We start from the raw sequence: 23,979 nt of genomic DNA, 5'->3' as shown, positions 1-23,979 counted from the left end.
CCTCCCTCGCTCTCTGCTGCGGGTAGATTTTTTTTATCTGCTTTCAGGTGGAGCTAAAGCTCAATCAGCATTCACTCCTCACGTCCATGCCTTATTTATTCCATTTAACTCCCCAAACACCAACTGCAGCTGCAGATAAAAAAAAGCCCTGGTCCTCATTTGACGCTCCAAAATCGAAACAAGTTTGGAGTGCGAGCGTCAAGTCAGTTTGATGCACGTCAAGATGCTTTCAGTGCATTTTGGCCTTAAGAAGTGTTTTATGGTTGATTTATTTGATTTTATTTTCCTGGTTTTTAAGATTTTATCATAAATGTTATAATTATTTGTTTTTATGTTAAGCACTTTTATTTAATTTCATGAATGTATTGTGCTAGATTGTAATAATAATAATAATAATGATGATAATAATAATAATAATAATAATAATAATAATAATAATAATGATAATAATAATAGCAGTAATAATAATAATAATAATAATAATAATAATTATTATTATTATTATTATTATTATTATTATTATTAGTAGTAGTAGTATTACTAGTATTATTAGTATTATTAGTATTATTATTATTGGGTGAAAGTCCCTGCTGGATGTCATTACTTTCACCATCATTTTTCACCCTTCCTTGGGATATTTCCAATAATTTTAGTGAATCTCTTATCTTGGGCTGACAGATCAGGTGCTCCTTGTTCTCCACCTTTTTCATTACTTTTCTTCTGGTCTGTTTTTCTTTTTAACACATCAATTTTAATGTCAAACCATTTATTTTTCATCTGAGACACAGTCCGTTACTCCTGGGACACGACACAACATGCACCACTTCAGTTTACAGCCCAACGAGTTTTTATTATGAGTCGCAAAAGTGTCTTTTCTGTCCTCCTCCTCCTCCTTGGACACGGGCAGTGCAGTGGTGTGTCTGTGGTACAGACTGAATGGGTTGGGGTGGTGCTCAGCGCTGGTAGAAAGCACGTAAATCAGAGAAATAAAACATTATTTCCTAATTGTTTCACAAGCTCTAAACACAAATAAACACCCCAACACACAGTGCAGCAACGCCTGATTCGGCCTGAATGTGAAGTTACAACAACTTCACCACTTCCTCTGTGATACTTTCCTGTGCGAACATATTTCCTTATATAGAGAAAAGGGTGTGTGTCAGTATGCAGATTGCAGGCAGCAGGTACAAACCTGTCAGTTTAGAATGTTTCTGATTCACTAACATACGCACAGTGGTATAGAAAAAACTGGGCTGATGCGCATGTTTCATGAATCAGACGGTGACTTTGTGTGGGAACTTATTTTGTGCGTATAGTACGAACATTTCTACACAAATGTTAGTGAATGAGGCCCATTATCATAGGTAGGTTAAAACATTTACTCTGAAAAGACCTAAGTCAAATTATATGAAAAATATTTAGTTATCTTTCAATCAAAGCTTCCAGTGTCTCCACAGTGTGTGTGGTTTTACCCAGGCTGCGTGGGGTGCTGTTATAGGGTGGGGCTCCTCTGTCCACAGAGATACAGCTGTGTTTCTCTTGAGGCTGAGCTGGAGAGTATGTGATGCTCGAGAGTTCAGCCAGCACAGGCAGGTCTGACTGAGTCCTGCACACACGCACACGCACACACGCACACACATACACACACGGAAAGAGAGATCAGCTTCTGAGGAAAGATATTGCTTAGATGTACTGTATATAAAGAAAATACAATAGTTACAATATAAATAGACTGATCTGGAAATCTTACTTTTCAGCTAAGTAACATCACAGGAATCTCAACACACACTGTACCAGATGAAGCACATGCAGTTCATGTCAGTGTCCTTACATGGTGTTGGGTGTATACTGTGTCTGTGTCCCGGTGACACCAGGATCAGTGTCCAATGTCTCACAGTGGTGAGGACAGCTCTCATATCCTGAGGATAAAAACAGAGACACACAGTTACCCCAGTTTGAATCTTCCTCACATTCTTCACACTCCAGTAGTCACAGGACAGATCAGTGTCTTACTGGTGTTGTAAGTATCCAGCAGTGGACTCCCATTAGCTGCTGCCCTGCACACCTCCACTGTAACATCTGCATTTTCTGGTGAACTGGGTGGAAGTATGGAGGACCCCAACTGCCAAAATAAAAAAAATAAAATAAATGACTTAATAAATAAATAAATAAATATGCACCAAAATAATATTAACAATAAATGTAGGCACAGATCAAGTTTTAAATGAGAAAAATATTTGTTTTAATTTGCTTCTGTATTTATTTACCTTTACACTTATTTCTCGTTAAATACTTTCCCATTTATTTGTTAATTTCTGTATTATTTTCCCCATTTCCTTCTATTTGTTTCCAAAAAACATATGTATTTCTGTATTTTCTTTTAAAACATCTTTATAGATTACTTTTTCTTTATATGCAAATAAGGGGGCTGTCATTCAAAGTGCTTCAATTGTCAACTTTTCATCCACTGGTTGACTGTCATCAGAATGCATATATCAACTACATGCTTTTTTGGGGGGTTTTGTTGTGTTCTTTTTTTACATTTTAAAACCGCTCACTTCAATTGTACTGGATTTGGCTGCAACGCTGTTTTCTGCTGAAGCCCCAGGAATGTTTTGTGAACTGGAGATCTTCACCCATCCTCAGATCAGCACAGGGGTGAGTAGATATTGAGTGAAATTTTATTTTTGGGTGAACTATCACTTTAAGACTTAAAACACCAGAAGACACAGAATGACTCAAACAAACTAACCAATAAGTAATTAAGACTAAAGCCCTGTACCTGCTGCTTCTTCTCAGAGAGGGTGTTGAGAAGGCTGTGATCCAGAGCTGATCTGTACTGGCTCAGCTCCTGTGTGCTGTCATCCTCCTCCACTGAACGGCTCTCTGTCATGGAGCCGCCTGAGGAAGGGGAATATAGCACCTGGTCCTGCTCGTGCTGCTGCTTTTCATGTGGATAGAAAATGAGCCATGAATCCAGTTCCTCCTGGCTCAGCAGTTCCCACTCACTGCTCAGAAGCTGGGCATCCAGGTTCTTTGCCCATTCAGCACCCATGTATGGTAAGATACTATACTGCTTTGAACGTGGTCCAACAGCAGCACTGATTCCAGTAAGACTTGTGGAGGACGTGGAGGAGGCAGGGCAGAAGGAGGAAGCTGGGGGAATAGAGGGAGGACATAGAGTCTCTCTGAGTCCTATCACTGAGTCCAGTTCATCCCCCTCTCTGTGGTCCAGCTGCTGGTGTCTCTCCACTGTGTCTAGGCTCCTGTTGGCTTGCTGCAGCAGCTCTGAGGACACTTTGAGGTTGACTGCAATGTTGCTGATCTGCTCATCCGCTGTCCCTTTGAACAGCTTCAGGCCATCCAGCTGCTCTACTATGTCACTGTCCCCATCTAGGTCTGCCTCTGGTTCAGATTCTTCCTCAATACTACCTGAATCACACTCACCAAGCAGAGTAAGTATGTCTGTGTATGGATACTCTTGATGGAGAGCACTTGATCTCTCCAGCTCTTGCTCTGCTCCGCTGCACTGCTGTGTGTACAGCTGTTTGTCCAGGCTGACCTAGTAAACAGATTAAACACTGATGAAAACATACTGATTAGGGGTGTGTATCTAACTGACTGAGACTGATTCGATGCGTATCCTGATACATGTTCAACAATATGATACATCTTAGAAATGTTTAAATAGCCAATGATTCACAATACTATACGATACAGTGCAGTACAAGACAATGCAATGTGTGAATCTTTACGTTGTGATTCAACTAATAATACATTTATAGAGTGCTATTAGTTGCAAAAAAGCAATCCTGAAATCTTTTTATTAAATATAATAATAGTAGAGACAGAGAGAAGGGGACATTACATTGGTGTTAACATCTTATGTAAATGAGATCCTGTAGCCTAAATGAGAATCTGTGAACAAACTTTAAAACTGTTTAAAATATCAGTATTTCTGCAGTAAGATGATGTGCTGCTCTGTTTCATATGAAGAGTGCTGTGGTTTTGATTAGTGTGGAGAAACAGTGAAGTGTTATCTGCTCTCACAGTGACATGACGTCCCTGTGAGTCAGACTCGTGTCTCTGTTCTCTGCTGTCAGACATGTTTCGCATAAATGATCTGCAGCAGCGTTTCTCATCTTTCTTATAAAACACAAACTTATTCTACACTTGTGCGTTATGAAAGTTGTGGTGAGACGTGGTACAATGTCACTTCTATCGCTGTTTTCAGTGCGGTCCATTTTTGCCAAAACTGAAACGTGCGTGTCCTAATGAGATGTATCGATATGCTAGTGCTGCATCGATTTGTTTCTGAATGAATGTTCAGCTTTTTACTGATACAGGCCATCTGAACTGACGCACTTGTATCTTACACATTAATGTTCGATGCATCGGATGCATGAGTGAATCATTACACCCCTAATACTGATAAATGCAATATTTCTGACATATTCTGACAATCAATCCCCATAAATTTCAAACATTGCACCTTTAAGAAATAATATTTATACACATCTGAATTTTTTGTAAGCCACTGACTACTTATTGTGAAAAATGTAACTTCTATACACTAGCATACCTGACATTGTCATTTAATGTGGTGTATTTGGGACTGTGCCAGCCTCAAGTAATAGTTGTAGTAAGAAGTAAGTAGCAGCAAGTAGCACTTGTAGTGAGTAGTAAATCCTGAGATTTAATCTCACTTTGTATATGTGACAATAAAGTTTATATGTATAAACACATATAAAATACTATAAACTGTGAAGCTTACAGAGTGAGGCCCACCTTGATGTCATGTTGTACTGTGTGGCACAGGCTCTGCAAGCTGAATGTGCGGTCCTTTGGGTGCTGCTGTAGGCCTTTCCAGACCACATCATAGTAAGGCTGTGGAATGCTCCTGTCTACTGCAAGAACCTGGCCTGCATCCACCTTCTGTTTGATCGTGTCCAGGTCCACTGTGCCCCACGGTTCACTTTCTGAAACAATGTACAAAATGTTGGACTCAAGGCTTAAGTTTTTTATTTGCTACATACTCAACATATCTCTGCATTGTGCAATAAAATGCTTTGTTGCACCCAAGAGTACTTGACATAAAAATATCACATTCAAAAATATAACACAACAAAATATATACAACAAAAGAAAGGATAATGTGTGCAAAAAATATGAAGTATGGTGCAAATATTAAAGGTATGCAGGGGAAGGGTGGAGGTAACGACAACACAACAACATTAGGCATGTAATTATAAAAATCTATAATTTTTTAAAAATAAACTTTTGGGCTTTTATGCCTTTAAATTAATAGTACAGCTGAAGATATGACAGGAAAGGTGTAGAATGACATGCAGCAAAGGGCTGTAGGCAGGAGTCAAACCCACAGCAACTGCAGAGGACTCAGCGTTAGTACATGAAGCGAACGCTGTACCAACTGAGCTACCAGGCCATCCAGGGTACAATAATTAAGTCCAACATTAGGCAAATTTGGACCTAAAGCTACTCCACTACCCAGCCTACCGGTTTATATCTGGCCTCAGGAAAATAAAATGGATGAAATAAGACTCATGGTAACTCAGCAAGACTGTTGTGTCCACATCTTTACAGAGACCTGCTCAACCACAACATTTCAGATCAAAATATTCTATTTAAATTAGTGCTGTCAATCTATCGCAATTAATCGCGTGAGTGTCTGTAGTTAATCGCAAATTTTTTATTTGTTCAAAATGTACCTTAAAGGGATATTAACCAAAAACAATTATACAATTACAAATATTGTCCAGAAATCCTCAAAGGTTCCTCACTGCATTTGGCATAAAAAATATGTTCAAATAATAACATGACAAACCCAAGTTAATCAGGCACAGATGAGCATACTGACCTGCTCAATTTAACATAAAGGCCAAAATGCACTAAAAACTTCAATAGAAAAATCAATTGTAGCTTCTATGGAACTGCAGGCTTGAGATTTAAACACCATAGAACCAGCAGTATTTTAGGACAAGGTTTATATGCATTTATTTATTTATTATTATTGTTAATAATATTTTATTTCTTTAATAAAATATTGTCCTCTGAGGGGAAAAATTCTCACCTTTATTCAGCTTAGTCTATATGATATTCATGTTTCTGTATTAAGGCAGCAGGATCATTTACATCAGTGTCAGTTTACATCAGTGAGGATGTTTTAGACCACAGCAGACAGCAAACTGCACACCGACACACCGAGGAGATGAAGAGGAGAGAGAGTCTGGACTCTTCATCATGACAATGATAATGCAGCGCAGTGACAAACATTTTGTGGAGGAGACGAACTTTTGTTAGACAGGACAGGTAACATCAGGATTCAAGATCAATAAAGTTTTTTATATCGGTCAGCCCTTCACACACTCGCTTCCCTCCCTTCCCAATCAATCGGCATTAAATAATTAAGTATCTAAAAGTACACAAATCAGACTTGGAGTAAAAAAATCATGCACCACAGAGGTGTATGGTAACATTATGATTCATGATCATAAAAAGTTTTTATATCAAGTCCACACATCTGTCCATATTCACACACGGTCTCTCTCTCTCTCTGCTGTGGGTCAGCTTTTGTTTTTACTTTTACCTGGTTTCAGGTGGAGCTGCAGCTCGATCAACACTCTCTCCTCTCCCTACTCCTGTACTTCTATTTCTTTGCACTAAACCAGTTGCCTAAACAGACAAGCCTGTTTACACTGTCATATGACAGAAGCTCGGATCTTAGTGACTGTGAGCTCATTTCTTTCCAGCTGCTGATTCAAACTACGGGTCAGGCCAGTTTAACAGAATGTGCATTAATCATGCGTCAAAAAAAATTAGTGGCATTAAAATGAATTTGCGCTAACATGATATTAACTTGTTAACTTTGACAGCCCTAGTTTAAATATTTCTATATATGTTTTACTTGTATAGCATGGAGGGGTAAAACTTACCTCTCATTGTACAAGCGTGTGTTGTACAATGATCATAAATGAACGTTGATAAGCCAGGATGTGAGAGCTACCTGTGTAGAGTTCCTGGATCAGAGCACACAGACTGTAGATGTCAGTCTCCTCTGTGCAGGATCGCAGTTTAATGGCCTCTGGAGCAGCCCATCTGTACAGACTGGGGGGGAGGGCTATGTACATTTGGGGTTTGACAAGTGCACATTTACTACTGGACACACACACACACACACACACACACACACACACACACACACACACACACACACACACACACACACACGGTATATGATTAGAATCAGGAGTGGGGTGAAACCATATGTTTATCAGGTTGCTCACTGGCTAATGCAGGATCTGTGATAACAATAAATGATATAAATGGCTGGAAATGTCACACACTAGAAAGCATAGTCTATTTAAGTGACCATTTGAAAACAGACTTTGGTCCAGAATTTGTTTCTCCTCCATCAAGGAAGTACTGAGCCTGGTGTTAGCCTGGTTCTGCCTACCTGGGGACCATGAAGCCTAAACCAGTTAGTTTGGCTGTTCCATGCTTTGTGAGGACCACACTGTGGGAAGACAAGGACCTCATGACCAGGCCTACCATGTGGAGGTACTGCAGACCTTCACAAACCTGCAACAGCAGTGACAGCAGCCATCTTTCCTGCAGCAATGGGGACCCAGCATACTGCAGGGACAGGGAACACACAAAACACACACACACACACACACACACACACACACACACACACAGCTTTTATTTGGGTTGCCAAATAGATAAAAGATTATGGAATAAATTCTGTAAATTTAAGGTTTATATCTACAGTCCACCTTTCATAAAGTGTTTAAAATGTGTAGATTATAAATATGTATGATATATGTACTTATTGTGTCTCCTTTATGAACTCTGCTAAAAATGTACTACATTGGTTTCCTAATGAGAGGAAATAAGAACACTAGAGATGCAATGATTATTCAATAATTAGTCGAGTATTAAATTAATCTGCAACTATTTTGATAATAGATTAACTGTTCTGAGTAAATTTTTAAGTAAAAAAAGTTGAAATTCTCTGATTTCAGCTTCTTAAATCAAAATATTTTCTGATTTCTTTACTCCTCTCCTCTCTGACAGTAAACTGAATATCTTTGAGTTGTGGACAAAACAAGACATTTGAGGACATCATCTTAGACTTTGATCAACATTTTCTGACATTTTATGGACCAAACAACTAACTGATTAGTAGAAAACAGGTGGCACGCATGAACATACGTATTTTGATTTGGGTCATGATGGTTTGTCATTTTTAAACAGTAGGTCCCCAGAGGAAAAGGTTTGGGAAACACTGGTCTAGAGTGAATGTATCTGAATAAACTAAAAAATCATGTCTTTGTTACCCCGTTGTGCAGAAAGTTGTGCAGTGTTCCACTGGTGACCGGCTCAAACACCAGACTGGTCCTCTGGAGGTCATCAGACAGGCTCACTGCCATCAGCTGCAGCAGCTGTGGGTGCAACAGCTGGCTGCATACAGCACACACACACACACACACACACACACACACACACACACACACACACACACACACACACACACACCACACTCATATAAGCAAATGCAGTGTTTCCTTTATTTCTTGTAGCAACAGTTGATCTCAAGTTGGGGTTGGTAAGGTGGCAAAAGATCTCAAAAAATTCACAAAACATATTGTAGGTATCTATTTCTAGTTCAGTACATTCTAGCTCATGGCTCCCCATTTGCTAATGATGTGGGAACACAGGCTCACAGAGCTCAAAAAGGGATTATTTGATTATTTGGAGCAACATATGATGTCATTCAGATGGCATCTTTTTCAGGGACGTCCCCGCTTATTTCAGCCACATTCGGCACTATATTAAGGCGTGGCTTCATAGACTGTGGGCACTACAATGAAGACCGAGGTCTGTAGTCCAGACCTGTCACACATTAAAAGCGTGTGGCCAGTTATAAGGCTCACATTACAATGGAGACCCCCAGACTGTTGAGCAACTGAAGTTTACATACACTCACCAGCCACTTCATTAGGTACACCTCGCTAGTACTGGGTTGGACCCCCTTTTGCCTTCGTAACTACTTTAATTCTTTGTGGCACAGATTTGATAAACTGCATGTTGCGTTTTCCAGCTGGAAGTAGTCATCAGAAGATGTGTACACTGTGGTCATAAAGGGATGGACATGGTCAACAACAATACTCAGTTGGTACTAAGGGGCCCAAAGTGTGTCAAAAAATTACCCCCCACACCATTACACCACCAGCAGCAGCCTGAACCATTGATACAAGGCAGGATGGATCAATGCTTTCATGTTGTTTACACCAAATTCTGACCCATGTGAATGTCATATAAGAAATTAAGACTCATCAGACCAGGCAACATTTTTCCAAGCTTCTATTGTCCAATTTTGGTGAGCCTGTATGAATTGTATCCTCAGTTTTCTGTTCTTAACTGACAGGAGTGGCACTCAGTGTGGTCTTCTGCTGTTGTAGTCCATCTATTTCAAGATTTGATGTGTTGTGTGTTCAGAGATGGTCTTCTGCAAACCTTGGTTGTAATGAGTGGTTATTTGAGTTACTGTTGCCTTTCTATCATCTCAAACCAGTCTGGCCATTCTCCTCTGACCTCTGACATCAACAGAGCATTTTCATCCAGAGAACTGCTGCTCACTGGATATTTTCTCTTTTTTTCGGACCATTCTGTTGTAAACCCTAAAGACGGTTGTGCATGAAAATCCCAGTAGATCAGCAGTTTCTGAAATACTCAGACCAGCCCATCTTACACCAAAAATGATGTCATGATGATGATGTCACTTAAATCCTTTTTCTTCCTCATTCAGATGCTTGGTTTGAACTTCAGCCGGTTGTCTTGACCATGTCTACATACCTAAATGCACTGAGTTGCTGTCATGTGATTGGTTGATTAGATATTTGCATTAACAAGCAGTTGAAGAAGTATACTCAATGAAGTGCCTGCTGAGTGTCTATCCAGCAACAATGGAAAAGTATTTTGCTTTTAGAACTTCAAAACTTTAGGTCTAAACAGGTCTAAACAAGAAGGGAAAATGAAGGCGTAGCCTGGCGCATGTACCATCTTGTGCTCAGCACATTGGAGTAAAAAACACTTGTGCTTTAGACCAGCTAAAAGCTGGACGAAGTGCAAAGTCTGTGGTCTCGCAGCACAAGATAGCACCCAGCGTGTTTGGCCAAAACACACATGGCTTCACAATCACAAAACACCTTCATTTTTGGTCATCCTTTCTCTCAAATGGGAGTGTGGATTAGTTATGTGTGTTATTTGTGTTATTTGAACATATTTTCTATCAGCAATAAAGTGTAAATATTGAAGTTAAAAGCTTTCGTGTGTGTGTCTTTAACATTAAACTCACTAATAATTTTATAATTATAAAGCCTAATAAATCTAAACAGACCTGCAAAGTGCACAAGGGCCAGGATCACAGCTGTCAGATTGTCTTTATCAGATGAGTCAGCATGACAGCTGGAGCAGCTGTAGTGTTTGTGTTTGTGTGTTTGTTGTAATCCAGAAAAACAAGGATTAAACAATTATGATCTATAACATACAAAATATACAAGACACTATATTTGATCGCACAAGTCCGGCCAAACCTGTAATTTTGCACACTTCAAACTTCAGAAACTCTCTCTGATTGTTTCACAGCGGGACAGAGGAGGGATGATGGGAGGAGGAGATGAGGATAATGTGGGAGAGGAGAAGAAGGAGGAGCACAGACAGCTACATATCTGCTCCTCCACCTGGCTCAGGTGGGCCTGAGGAGCCAGGCGGCTTTGCAGCTAGACTGGATCAGTTCGCCTCCCCTCTCTACTGCACCATTTCTCTCCCCTAATCCTCAGCCAGCAGAGCTGCATAATAATGATGATGATGATGATGATGATGATAATAATTAATTATAAAATACAACACAATTTCAGTGCTTCAGTGTAAAACATATCCAGTTATATATCTGCATGTATTGGTTTTGGCAGGTGTTAATGTAAACTACTTACACATGAAGCTGTTTTGGAGACGTCCTGTTGTCTCCATATATTGCGTGCTCTCACACTTTCACTCCTTGAACCAGGAGATCTGTCTCCTTGCTTTGAAAATCTTTTCTCTTTGTTTCCTCCTGGTAAATCCGCTGTCATGCTGCCTCCACTTGTGCTGCTGGCACACCTGCCTCTTAAAGGTAATGAGAGCTGACTATTTTGATTGGTTTATTGTATTTTCAGCCTAAACTCGCCTGTGAATTAATGAGGGCACATGGGCACATCTGATAGGTGTATCCCGCTTTGCAGTGGTAGCACAAAGGGCGGGGCAGGGCAAAATATCACTCCTGCCCCAGACGGCAAAGGTGGATTTGGACACACCTTGAATAAAATAAATCCATTGCACCTCACACTTTCCACTTTAGATCAGTGTAAGAAAGGGCCCTTTGTGTCTTCAGTTCCTGCAAGCTTACTGTGTTGTGTGATGGAACACAGTGGAAAACATACCCCTGTGCCAACATGTGAACGTGTGTCAGACATCAAATTCAGATGAGAAAAACAAAAAAACATTATAGTTTATCAGTTTGAACTGTATTCACTTGAATAAAGATTAAAAACAATGTGCAAATCATTTACACAGCACCCAAACTTTGTTTGGAATCAGGGTGGTATGGCATAAAAATTAATAAAACCATAAAGAAAATGTTACTTTCCCACACACATCCTGTTCTCTCTCACCTGCAGAAGTCTTGTTCTATGAGGAGCAGGTCTAAATAGGCCGTCTGTGTGTCCTTCATTGTTTTCACTGTCACTCTGGAGCCCCTCCAGCTGTAACTGAAACACAATGTAACACAATTCGGTGATCAACGCAAGAAAATATCAAGGTTATTTAAAGGAATAGTTCACCCAAAAATGAAAAGTCAGTCATTATCTCCTCATCCTCATGCTGATTGAAGGTTGGGTTTAGTTTTTTAGTCCACAAAACACTGCTGGAGTTTCACAACGATGAGGGTGAGTAGATAATGACTGAATTTTCATTTTTGGGTGAACTATCCCTTTAAAGACTGTTCAAGATGAAGGAATACTGTTTTCTGTACAATGACTTTGTTGTGACCAATAATATTTGCCTCTGTTCCACAGCTCCCTACACTTTTAACTGATGATAGCATGAATTACAATGTCATTAACATACTTACCCTTCAAATGTACCCTTTGTTCATACTTGAACAACAACTAAATAAGGCATGCACAAGCACCTACGCATAAACTCTTCATTCTTTTCTTCTTTGAAAGCAGTCATTTAAAAGAGTAGAATGTTAAGAGTGATTTAGTGTTGGTCTTACTGGGTCATGGAGGTTAAAGTACCGCAGGTGAAGGACAGCAGAGATTCATCATCAGCCTGGGTCAGATCGCTGTCTCTGATCAGTGGAATAGATGCTGGCACAGCCAACACTGGACATGGCATGTTGACACACACCTGGAGAAACATACACACAAATATGTTTCACAGGGTGTTACAGGAGTATATGCTGTATGAATGTATTATGACTGCTGCATGGCTACAGAAAAATGAACCCAGGAAGTGACAACACTGTAAATAATAGACTAAATCAGTGTTCCACCAAACCTTTTTTCTGGGGACCCACTTTTTGAAAATGACAAACCATCGTGACGCATATCAAAATACATACATTTGTGCACTCCACCTGTTTTCACACGTTTGGACCTTGTTTTCAACTAGTGATTAATCTGGCAATAATTTTTCCACATTAATTGTTTGGTCCATAAAATGTCTACCTTAACGTGATCTTTCCATAACATTGGTTATTATTAACCCCTTAATCATAATAAAGTAGCCTCCAGATTAATATGAAATAGAAAAGGAATGAAGAATACAGACCAATATCTATTTATCCTAAATAAGATATTTTCAAGGGACACCTCACATGCAACTATTTATAATTTTGCATAGTGAGAATTTTAATTTGACTTGCCATGAGCCCTGTTAAGTAACTATAGTATAATCATCTTTGGATACTATTTGGAGACCAACAGCAAATAAATAGATGGACACATGTAAAACTCAGTCAGACTGCTATTCTCTGTTCTGTGTTCTTTCATTTGGAGGAGGCATTTCTTCATCAAAGTTCATACAATATAGATATGTTTGAGTTTAGTGTGTTACTCCATGCTCTGTGGACACCATGGATATCTGTACTAAACATCATGGCAATCCATCCAGTAGTTGTTGAGGTATTTCAGTCTGGACCAGAAGTGGTGGACGTACCAAATGAACCAACACTGCCAGCCACAGAGGCCAGCTGCTGGCATGGCAAAAATGTAGACTACAGGAACCATTACATGAAAAAAAGAGACACTAGCCAAACCTTACTGGGAAATATAGTTAAACTTGTGTTGTGATTTGTGTCACTCCTCCTCCAACACTGACTGCACATTTACCATCAGTACATCAGGCAAATCAGCATCTAGTGTACTATACGGAGTGATCTACCTTTCCAAAGCCTAAACCGTGGGCTGTTGTACAGGAAGACTTGCTGTGTGTCCTGTCAGTTCCACTAAAAGGAGAAGAAACAAACATATATCAGGTCTACAACACACAACCAACAGCAGAACTGTGGATAGTTCATCATAAAATGGTGGGTTTTTTTTCTTATTTTGTAACATCAAATAATATGATTCTTTCATATAGGTGAGATAATGTAATATTTTTAATGGATCAACAGTTCTTAAAGTGCAGCATCTTTGAAGAGGACAAAACACAGTGTCAATCACACAGAATCATCTGATTGTCTGTTGAATAGCATCCTCTACCACATTTAACAGAAGCATCTGTTGTATGCAGCATGTTGTTTGGCACCACTGTTCACTGACACTCGTGTGTGATGCCAGCGCAACTCACTCCAGCTGCTGAGCAGCTGCGCACTGAGAGGTAGTAGAGGTGTGTGCTGTTTGTGAGAAGCACAATGCATGGGAGGTCAGTGTTAATGTAGTTGAGGCTAAAGTGGCTGTGAGAGTTCAGTTGTGTTTGGTTCCAAATAGGCCGCAATAAATTTTATGTTAAATCATGGTGTTTTTCTGCATTAAGGATAATTAAATGAAAATAAAAATAAATGCATCCCACAAACAGTCCACGAGAAATGACTTTAATTCAGATTGTCTCCTCCTCTACAGAATAACAGCAGCCATCTGTGCACACCACTAGGCCAATTAGCACCTTCCATTCAAATGTATTAAATACAGATGCAGTCACAGTCACCACAAATAATTTTCAGGCTTGGTAAATTGCAGTGCGTTTGCTTTATTAACCTATTTGTCTTTTCGCCTCCCAGTATTTTGCACACTAGGGTAGAAATGCCCAATATTGCATATACAATGCAATCCTCAGTGCACACCATTAGCAGATCAGCTTGCACATTTGTTTGTGGGTGATACCAAGTTTACACACATTTTTACACCTGCAAAACTTTAGAAAATCAGGCCCTTAAACAGATAAACTACAAGCTGGCATTTAAGCATGAAAAGTTACTGGAAGAAATAGCTGAAGAGGTAAAGCTCCAGTATTCACTTGTAATCATATTTCCTGAATAGTAGGGAGATGTGATGTATTGACAATAACTGTGATATAGTGCTGCACGATATTGGAAAAAAATGACATTGCGATTTTTTTAACCCTGCGATATATATTGCGATATGAAAAAATACAGGAATTTTCACCAGATGACTTGGATAGCACTTTATGTTATGCTGCACTGCTGCCATCTTGTGGACAATTAACCTGCACTGATCTTGTGACTCACTCCATATGCAGGGGCGTGGTCTGCTTTGGTAAACTGATTAAGAACGATTGTGATTGGTGGATCGCTGTGCGCAGTGTGTGTCAGGTACCCTTGAAATTAGATGAGAACACGTTTAGTTCATTTGCCTCCTACATCGCAGGACCTGCAATGTGACTATTGCGCACACTTACATTGCGCTGACGATGCTCAAACGATATATTGTGCAGCTCTATTGTGATATTTTAAAAAATGAAATACCGATATCATGTTAATAATTTTGTAAATAATCTAGCGCCTCCTAAACACACTGTATGCTCTTAAATAATTTCCTCTTCTATCCCTTCTCATTTTGTCTCCCTCTCCAAAAGCCCCCTCACACAGGCATGGACACACACTCATGTGGCACTGTGATGCAGTAGCAAACTAGCTTACTAGCTACTGCAACTGTGTGGGTACTACAGGCATGCAAAGTCCTGTCTGTACAATAATGGCTACAGATTCTCTCTCCACGTCCCTACACTCATATTTCACACAGGAATGAGTGTAACTAATTTGACAAAGTGACAAAACAACAATAAACAAAGATGTAACAAAGACTGACTGATCATCATTCGCGATCGTTATCAGAAATTATTTTATTCACAATAATCATGTAGTGAAAATCCAATATCAGGACAGCCCTACAGTGTAGTAGGAAGTTCATAATCTGTGCATGTCATAGCATAGCACACACTTTTATATAGTTCACAAAGAACCCTTGTTTCACATCTGTTTTAAGAATGAGGACAACAAGAGATTCCTAAGTCGAGGGAAGGGTTCTATGATTTCTGCTTCCAGCATTTAATCAGTTTTGTCCTTCATTACTTGAGTATTTGGTAGAGCCCTGGTTTGGTTTCTGTTAGATCAGCATACCTTGTCTAACAAATGTTCTGCATCTGCTCAGGCGCAATGTAAAAGTACACACTAGGGATGCAACGATTATAGATTTTGACTGTACGATTATAGTCTGAGGAATAACCATGGTTTCACGATTATCATGATTATTATGCATTAATTTCACAACACTACTAATGAACTAATGTATCAAATCACATGAACATTCTTTAGAGATTTTACTGTGTTATTTACTGCTGTCAGAAATAACACAGTAATCAAATAATACAGTACAAAATAATAAATAAAGATAAAGAAAAAATCTGTCTCTTTCTTTGGAATTAAATAAAAGTGACCTCTGCTCTGTAAACATACATGTCAGTATTTCCTTTTTGAACAAAACAAATGAAGTCAAAGGCTGCAGGACGTCTGTCTGCACGGCTCTTTTGATCAAAAATATCACAACATAATTTAGTCATTTCAGTTTGTGTATTCTTTCTACATTTCTTTTGGACCTGAGTAGAGAACTTAAAAACATGGTGGAAAAATATTTGAAATAAAGTATTTTAAGTATTATTATTAATATAAGACTAAGATTAACTTTACTGATCCCCCAGGGGAAAATGTTACTCGTGGGTAATTATTGTCATCAACTGTCATCCATGTCTGTTCTTTAATTCATTTTTAATCATCTATTTTCAATAATGAATCTAATTTTACATGTGGCCTGGTTAAATCTTGTCTGTTATTGTTTTTTTTAAGTTTAATAATAATAATAATAATAATGATAATAATAATAGATTACATTTATATAGCACTTCATCACAGACAAGCACTTCACAAGTTTTAGTAAAAATAATAGAAATAAATTGAAAATATCGCTTATGCTGTTTTAATAACTGAAATACAATTAATTAGATCCCAGGTAGAGTGCTGGAAGTCTACAAGCTCCTGATGTTATGTTAGTGTTTTACACCTGGTACATTAACCCACAATGCCTAGAGTTGACTCAACACAGACAGGAAGAAACAACCTGTAATGTTAAATGGTCATTGACTGAAGTCCTTGAGAGGAGCACTTTCATCTTCCATAGAAAAACGAGGCGCTTTGCTGCTGTTTGTTTACGCTGAACTTAAAGCTCAACTCTCACCACTACGCCACTGATTGTAAGTGACACGTTTATATTTAACTCCCTACCAACTCAGTGTTTCATTAAGTAACTTGCCCTTAACATAATTTAACTCATTTATTATGTGTTACCTTTTCTTTGGCGTGAAAAGCTGGGTGGTGATCCCACAAATGCTGCATCAAGTTTGACCCATTAGCCGCAACTTTTTTTCAGCAGGTTTTGCAGACGGGTGATCCGTCGTCTTGAATGACTCCCTGGTCATTCTTGATGTATCCGACAGGCTCCCACACTGCCGACTTCACTCTTTTCTTCGGTGAAACTTTGTTTTCGTTCTGTGCAGGTTGCGCCGAAAATAATGTACCAGCATAGAGTCCAGTGTTTTTTGCGAGTGAGAACAGAAAAACTCGGTGTAACGGAGCCTTTGGGATTAATTAACCGTGACGTTTTAAAGCGCGGTTAATAATAAAATCGGTTAATCGCTGCATCCCTAGTACACACATCCTCTGCAGCACTGAAGAAATGGGTTGAAAAAAACTCCTCAAAGGAAGCATTGAGACAGTGAACGTTAAATAATATGATGTTGTAAAGATGTATGATTAATATGGTGTCACATGCACAGTACCGTGATTTCATGCGCTCCGGCAAAGATTCAGGGTGTAACAAGGTGGAGGTTGAGATGAGGGGCGGGCTATGAGAGAGATACTTCAAGTCCATGGCTGGCCACAGCTCTTGCATAGAGGACATGCACCTCTCCAGGAAGTCTCTCATCTGATGAGACAGAAGCAGTTTGAGTTCAAAACACTGATTCAAATGAATACAACACTGAGCATACTGTACTATACCCCCTTTCACACATACAACCATCTGGGCTTTAGTTAGGTTACATGAATCATATGGTAATTGAAGATGTTGGTCTCATGTCTGATTGCCTGCATCAGAAAACAGTTTGTTCATTTCAGGTCTGCATTCAACACAATCTCCCTGTAAAGCTGATTAGCAAACTGAACATTCACACACAATATCTACGGTACATACACGGTACATGTCAGGGTATGCGTGTAAAACAAAAAAAAAAGTAATAAAAGCTGAGCTGCTGGTGACAGAGGTCACTGTACAGGTATGGAACTGTCTAGCCCAGTCATTCCCAATACTGGGTCGTGACCCTCAGGCGGGTCACAGGAGATTTTATTTGGGTCACGGAATACAGAAAAGACTATGGAAGAAATTCTGAAAATTCAAGATTTATATCTGCTATAAAGCAGTCAATATGTGTGTATAGTTTTACTGATGAGAGAAAAAATGAGAGCATGTTAATTCAGTCATTCAAATGTCCTACACTGTAAAAACAAAAAAAGTTAAGAGAACTGAAAACTTCAGGACACCTTATTTGAGTTTTGATCCCATATCAAACTCTTAAGTTTTGAAAAATGTATATAATTTATATAATCTTATGACTTATAAGATTATAGATGGGCAAAACTTCTTTTAGTTTTTCAAAACTTAAGAATTTGAGTTTGATTCAAAACTCAAAAATCTATCACAGTAAAGCTGTCTTGAAATTTTGAGTTGTCTCAATTTTTTTAAGGTTTGTTTTCTTGATGAGGGGAAATGAGATGACCTGTTAACTCAGCCTAAATACATTTATTTCTCATTTATAAAGTACTTAACACGTGTATATGCATGTGTCAAGATAATATAAGGTGATGGTGATGACAGTTAAAAATTGTCAGTAACATCTTTTTATGCACAAATTAACTAGGTTGCTAGGTTTAAATACTTATGGCTCATAGTCAAAGAAATAGAGAGGAAATAAACACCCTTCTTCCACAGATTCTTGCTGGAGGGCCTAATGACACATAGAGGACACACATCAGTCGGCCAAACAGAGATACTGTGCTGGTGGTGGTGACAGGCTGGCAGTTGAAATAAATCATGTGGCTAATGAACTGCTTGCATGTGACATACCTCCCTGTTAAAGGTGTATTTGGATCAAGTTTTTCCTTATCCAAATCGAGGATGTAAGGATAGGGAGTGCCATACACCGCACAGATTATAACCCCCCTGCAGGCAATTGTGATTTGTGATACCGTACTATATAAAAAAAACTGACTTGATTTATTCATACCTTCCTGACATTTCACTGGGGTATACGGTATATGATGTTATTTGTGTGAAAAAAACAAATTATTAAAAACTGGTGATGGAAGTCACTGTAGTATACGACGTCTAGCTTAAAAAGCGTTGTGTCTCATATGTACGTTATAGATGTAGCAATTGTGCAGATCACATCAATACACAGTGACAGAGAACATTGACATGTTCCATGAAATTCAGAGTGTCCACAGCAGCTTACCCTGGCACTGCCCTCCAGCTTCGCAGCCCTGAGCCAGTCAAAGGGCGTCCTGCCTTCCCTGTCATGAAGTCTTAGATCTCCCCCAGCATCCAGCAGGCCACTCACCAATGAGGGGTTACAGGAGAATACACCTGCATGAACTGGGGTGCTCCAGTCCTCACAGCGACTAGAAGAAAGTTGCATATATTCTATCAGTATGCTGTCACCTGATGGCTATCATTCTCTGTCTTGTGAGACAGTGAATGTAAACACCAGAGCAAGGACAATTAGCACTTGGCCCAGACTTACTGGTTGGGGTCAGCTCCGTAATGCAGGAGCAGCTCTGTCACCTTCACTTGGCCTAACAGAGCAGCACAGAACAGTGCAGTCTGACCCAGGTGATTCAAACAGTTCACATCAACACCTGGAACACATCACAAAACACTGAAACCATGTGTTTGTGTCTGGTTTGCATTTTAAACTGCAAGTTAAAAAAAATACTTTGGAAAAAGAGATACTTTTGGAAATCATCTTTATTTGCATGATGCCAACCTAGATGTATTACTGGTTCAATTGCAATATGATACAAATACAATTATTAGAGTAACTAAGTTACATACCTTCCTTCAGCAATTTCTCCAACTTAGTCAGATTTCTCTCCCAAGTGTATTTATGCAGTTGAGCCTCTAAGCCTCCAGTGGTAACAACACCAACTTGTACAGGACACGGAAATGGTATGGTGGTCATTGTGTTTCATCTGGTCCACCCAACTGTCAACAGAGGGCTCTGTCAGTACAGTGAGGGAAGGTCAAAATTCAAAAGTTTGTTTTTCACACTGAACATGCCTGGGTAAGCAATTTTCCTAGATCCTACATCAGAAAGTAAAAAGGAGTTAAAACAGAGACATGTTGAGCTTGTGTCTTACTCCACGTTATTTCACTGTGCATTCAATATGAACATACGCCTAACAAAATATCAGTGGTGGAAAGAGTCCTGAAACTCTGTACTCAAGTACAAGGACTGTTACATTGCTAAAATATTACTCAATTACAAGTACGAGTACTGGTGTTAGAAATATACTTGAGTAAAAATACAAAGTATTAGTTACTTTTTACCATTAATGTCAGTCACCTCTCCAAACTAGGACAGGAAATTTTGTTCATTTCCTGTTGATTAATCATTAATAATTTATATGATACTAAACACATTTTTTCCTCGTTTTCAAGTTTTTCAGACAAAACAATGTTAAATGAGGTGCAATTACTGCCATGTCTATTGATTAAATATCTATGAATACCTTTTTTAATTGGTTAAATCCTCTCTCTCTTATCAGGGATGTTAATAAAATTAGACTTTAAATGATTATAAATTTATGCACCCTTTATGAAGTAATAATATATGTTAGTGTAGTGTTTTTCCTGAGCTCACAGACTCTCACACTGTTTGGCTTGGTCTACCCTGTTTATACAGAAATGAAATTAAGCCCCTTTAACCTGCTGACAGCTTTTTCTGATGAGCTCATCCATATAACAGTAAACTCTCTCCAAAGCAACCAAACTCCATTCGTTGTTTTACCTCACAGAGCAGGGCGTTGTGATTCTGCCACTGCCTCCACCATTTGGTTTGTTAAATGTTATTGTGTGATTTAAAAAATTAAGTCACACAACACAAAAAATCTAAAGGAAAATAGACATTGTTAACGCTACATGTCTATACAGCTATCTGAAACTCAAGCTCAGCGCTGTATGCCAGGTTTCCCCGGAAACTTCCCCCATTAACGGCTGCAGCTCAAGCTAGCTAATTGACGTTAGCTTATTAACTTAATTTGACTTTTTTTTTTTACTTTAGCAGTCTGTGAGTCCTGTAGAGCTCATAAAACATCTGGCTATATCTCTGACATTTTCGAAATGCCCCAAATTTATCGGTAACTCACACAAAACATGACTTGGCATTAAATTAAGTCAGCAATCCGAAATAACCAACCTACCAGAGTATTACACTTACCTCAAAAAGAAAAACCTGGTCGCGCCCAGAAGGGAATCTCACGCCCGCGAAAGATCTCGCGTGAGAAATCATTATAATCCCAACCATGATCTTTACCTTTCCTTCTTAACCATCTTTTCTGTCCCTGATCCTACCCATATTTTAATTTCGGCGTTGTCACGTTATAACACATAATTAATTTGTACAACATGCACAAATAAAGAAACAACACGCACAAACCTCGCGAGAGTTTCGCACATCAATGGTTCCTCTCCAGACATGATAAAAAAAATTATCCCATTTGGTCCATGTCTTGTTTGCAATCCAAACTTGGGTTGCGAATTTTGTGCGATTTCCTGAACCAGTAATTTAAAACGAAAACAACTCATAAATCATCAATAATTTCTAAGATTCATCTTTTATATTTAATGGGTTAAATTTTTAACGGCAATTCATCAATTAATGATTAATCATCGACATACTCACTACAGACGTCTGCTGCTGTCATTGTTTTCATTTGCCTGTTTAAGGTCAGATCACCTGACTGGCTACTAAAATGCGGATGAAAGGTTTGAATATTAATTCAAATTGTACTCACTACTCAACAGTGGCTAATTACATTATATCTTTTAATGCATATTTAAGTATGAATAAAAGCACAGAGACTTAAAAATCTACTCAAAAGTACAAGTACCTAAAAAAACCTACTTAATTACAGTAATTTAAGTATTTCTAATTAGTTACTTCCAGCCCTGTGATAAATTATGATTAAATTTTAATCCGAATGAGGCCAAAATTAGAGTTAGATGAGAATAATGAAAAAAATATATCACAAGTTCCTATATAACATTTGAATTACTAATATGTTTGTCCCTCTCTGAAGGCCTGGAAGGTCCTAAGGGTTCTGCTCTGCCTTCCAACTTACTCATCAGTCCTCAACCCCATAGAGCAGTTATTTTGCTCATGAAGGGACCCCCAGCCACATGAATACATGTTCCTCTTGGATGCAATGAATGCTGGATGTCTGGATGAAAAGAGATGATGGAGCTCTATGGAAAAGAGGGAACAAGGGGATTTAAGCTTTCAGATAAGAAAAATAAACAGACAAAGAAATAAAACAAATAAACAACAACAACAAAAAAATGTTTGCAAGAAAGATTAGTGGAAATACTCACCTGAAACTGTAATGAAATAATTTAAGAACAGTTGAGACAGGTTCTCAGGAGTATATTTTGAGTCCAGAGTATCATGAAAGGAACACATTAAAAAACTGGGGATATGTGTAAAGTAATGTATGTGGTGAGAAGCCCATAGAGTTGGAATGGGAAGTTGATGTTGTGTTTGCTGATGGAATGGAGTTCTGTCTAACTTTGATATGTCTTATAATCATTGTGTGATTAGTAGAAACTGTATTGGAAAGTTTGGAATAACTTCAGATTAAGGCAAAAAACAAAAGTGCAGATTTAATGAGTTATAATGAATGTAGCTAAACAGAGAATGTGCAGGTTTTCACTGACAGATCCAATAAGAACTTCATTAAGCTGCAGTTACAATTCAGGTTCTGTGGTTGCACATCCCAGTCCCAGTCACAGAGCCCTTTAACAACCTCACCCTCTGGTCCTTCAATCATTTCTAAATTTTAGTAACAGTATATCATTGTGATTTTATTTAAATAACTAACTATTGAAATAACAGTCTACGCATATGGGTGTCCACACTGTTTACTAAAGAACAACTATTTTATTATTTAGCTGATTAATTGCTTACATTCAACTAAAAAGAGAGTGGGTTTTGTGAGAAATAGAGGTGAAGGTAATATTGAATATATGATATGTAACGATGATTGAGCAGATTAGTCTAGATTAGATTATTTTAGATTAGATCAGATTAGACCAGTGGTGGAAAGAGTACTGAAAATCTGTACTCAAGTTCAAGTACTGTTACATCACTATAATATTACTCAATTACCAGTAAAAGTACTGGTGTTTGAAAAATACTTCAGTAAAAGTACAAAGTATTATTCTCAAAAACTACTCAGAGTGTTATTTATTTTTTAACTGGTTGATGTTTAATTGGCTCTCCAGGAAGCTGCAATGTTGATGGTTCATATAAATTCAACTAGTCTCCATGTGAGTGTAATAATTTATATTTTTTAAAATGGTTTTATTTCTTTATTTTATGTCATTGTTATTTACATCAACACTCTGTGCACTTTTATATTTTATCATTTTGTTCTTGCTATTTTGACTGAGTTTGATTTCCAAAAAGATTTTGCCTCCTTGAAGAATATTCCCCACCTGCAAAAATATAGCAAATGTTTGATTTTTTGTCATTCTGAAGTTGTTTTGTTATTTAGAACACTCAGAACAGAATGTGGTTTTTATTCTCACTGCAACAAGCTTATCTTTGAATTTATAAAAAAAAAAAATTGTTACAGTAACTTGAGTATTTGTAATAAATTACTTCCACTCCTAGATTAGATTAGATTAGATTAAGAATATACACAATAGACTGTGGAGGACAAGACAATGGACAAGTAGACAAGAGGAAGTTTAGTCGACTTCCTCAATAGAATAGGACTGATAGCAACAATCAAATCGACCACTGTAGGACTTAACTGATTCCAGCAGATGGCAGTAATGCAACATTAAGTTTGCAAGCTGCCGTGAAAGAAAAAATATCCGAGCAAAACCTGAAGGTATCAGCAGCACACACGCTCCGCCCACACCTGAAGGTGAAGTGAACTTGTGGGAAGGTGAGGAAGACTGTGGTGGGTTAAGTTCACATTCAGGAGTAATCAGGTGAGTCAGTTGTCGGGTTCTCCACACAGACTGGTGGTTCTGAACCTGTTAACATGTGTCAGACTGT

The 23,979-nt window shown here is 38.4% G+C and overlaps 1 protein-coding gene across 1 annotated transcript in view; it reads right to left on the bottom strand.

Annotated features, from left to right (window-relative positions):
• Positions 1 to 19,875, bottom strand: part of tex14 (testis expressed 14, intercellular bridge forming factor) — a 32,335-nt gene extending 12,460 nt beyond the window's left edge. Inside the window, 15 exon segments of the mRNA XM_084730418.1 lie at positions 1,473 to 1,606; positions 1,832 to 1,919; positions 2,014 to 2,088; positions 2,776 to 3,562; positions 4,789 to 4,979; positions 7,025 to 7,176; positions 7,475 to 7,653; positions 8,361 to 8,484; positions 11,736 to 11,831; positions 12,341 to 12,474; positions 13,510 to 13,573; positions 17,419 to 17,564; positions 19,150 to 19,315; positions 19,438 to 19,552; positions 19,749 to 19,875. Of these exon segments, the coding sequence (XP_084586544.1) occupies positions 1,473 to 1,606; positions 1,832 to 1,919; positions 2,014 to 2,088; positions 2,776 to 3,562; positions 4,789 to 4,979; positions 7,025 to 7,176; positions 7,475 to 7,653; positions 8,361 to 8,484; positions 11,736 to 11,831; positions 12,341 to 12,474; positions 13,510 to 13,573; positions 17,419 to 17,564; positions 19,150 to 19,315; positions 19,438 to 19,552; positions 19,749 to 19,875 (2,578 nt within the window).
• Positions 19,876 to 23,979: the final 4,104 nt, after the last annotated feature.

This window comes from Lutjanus erythropterus, chromosome 11, assembly GCF_056507025.1.
Source record: "Lutjanus erythropterus isolate fLutEry1 chromosome 11, fLutEry1.hap2, whole genome shotgun sequence".
Lineage (NCBI taxonomy): Eukaryota > Metazoa > Chordata > Actinopteri > Lutjaniformes > Lutjanidae > Lutjanus > Lutjanus erythropterus.
This window is presented reverse-complemented; position numbering and strand designations above follow the sequence as displayed.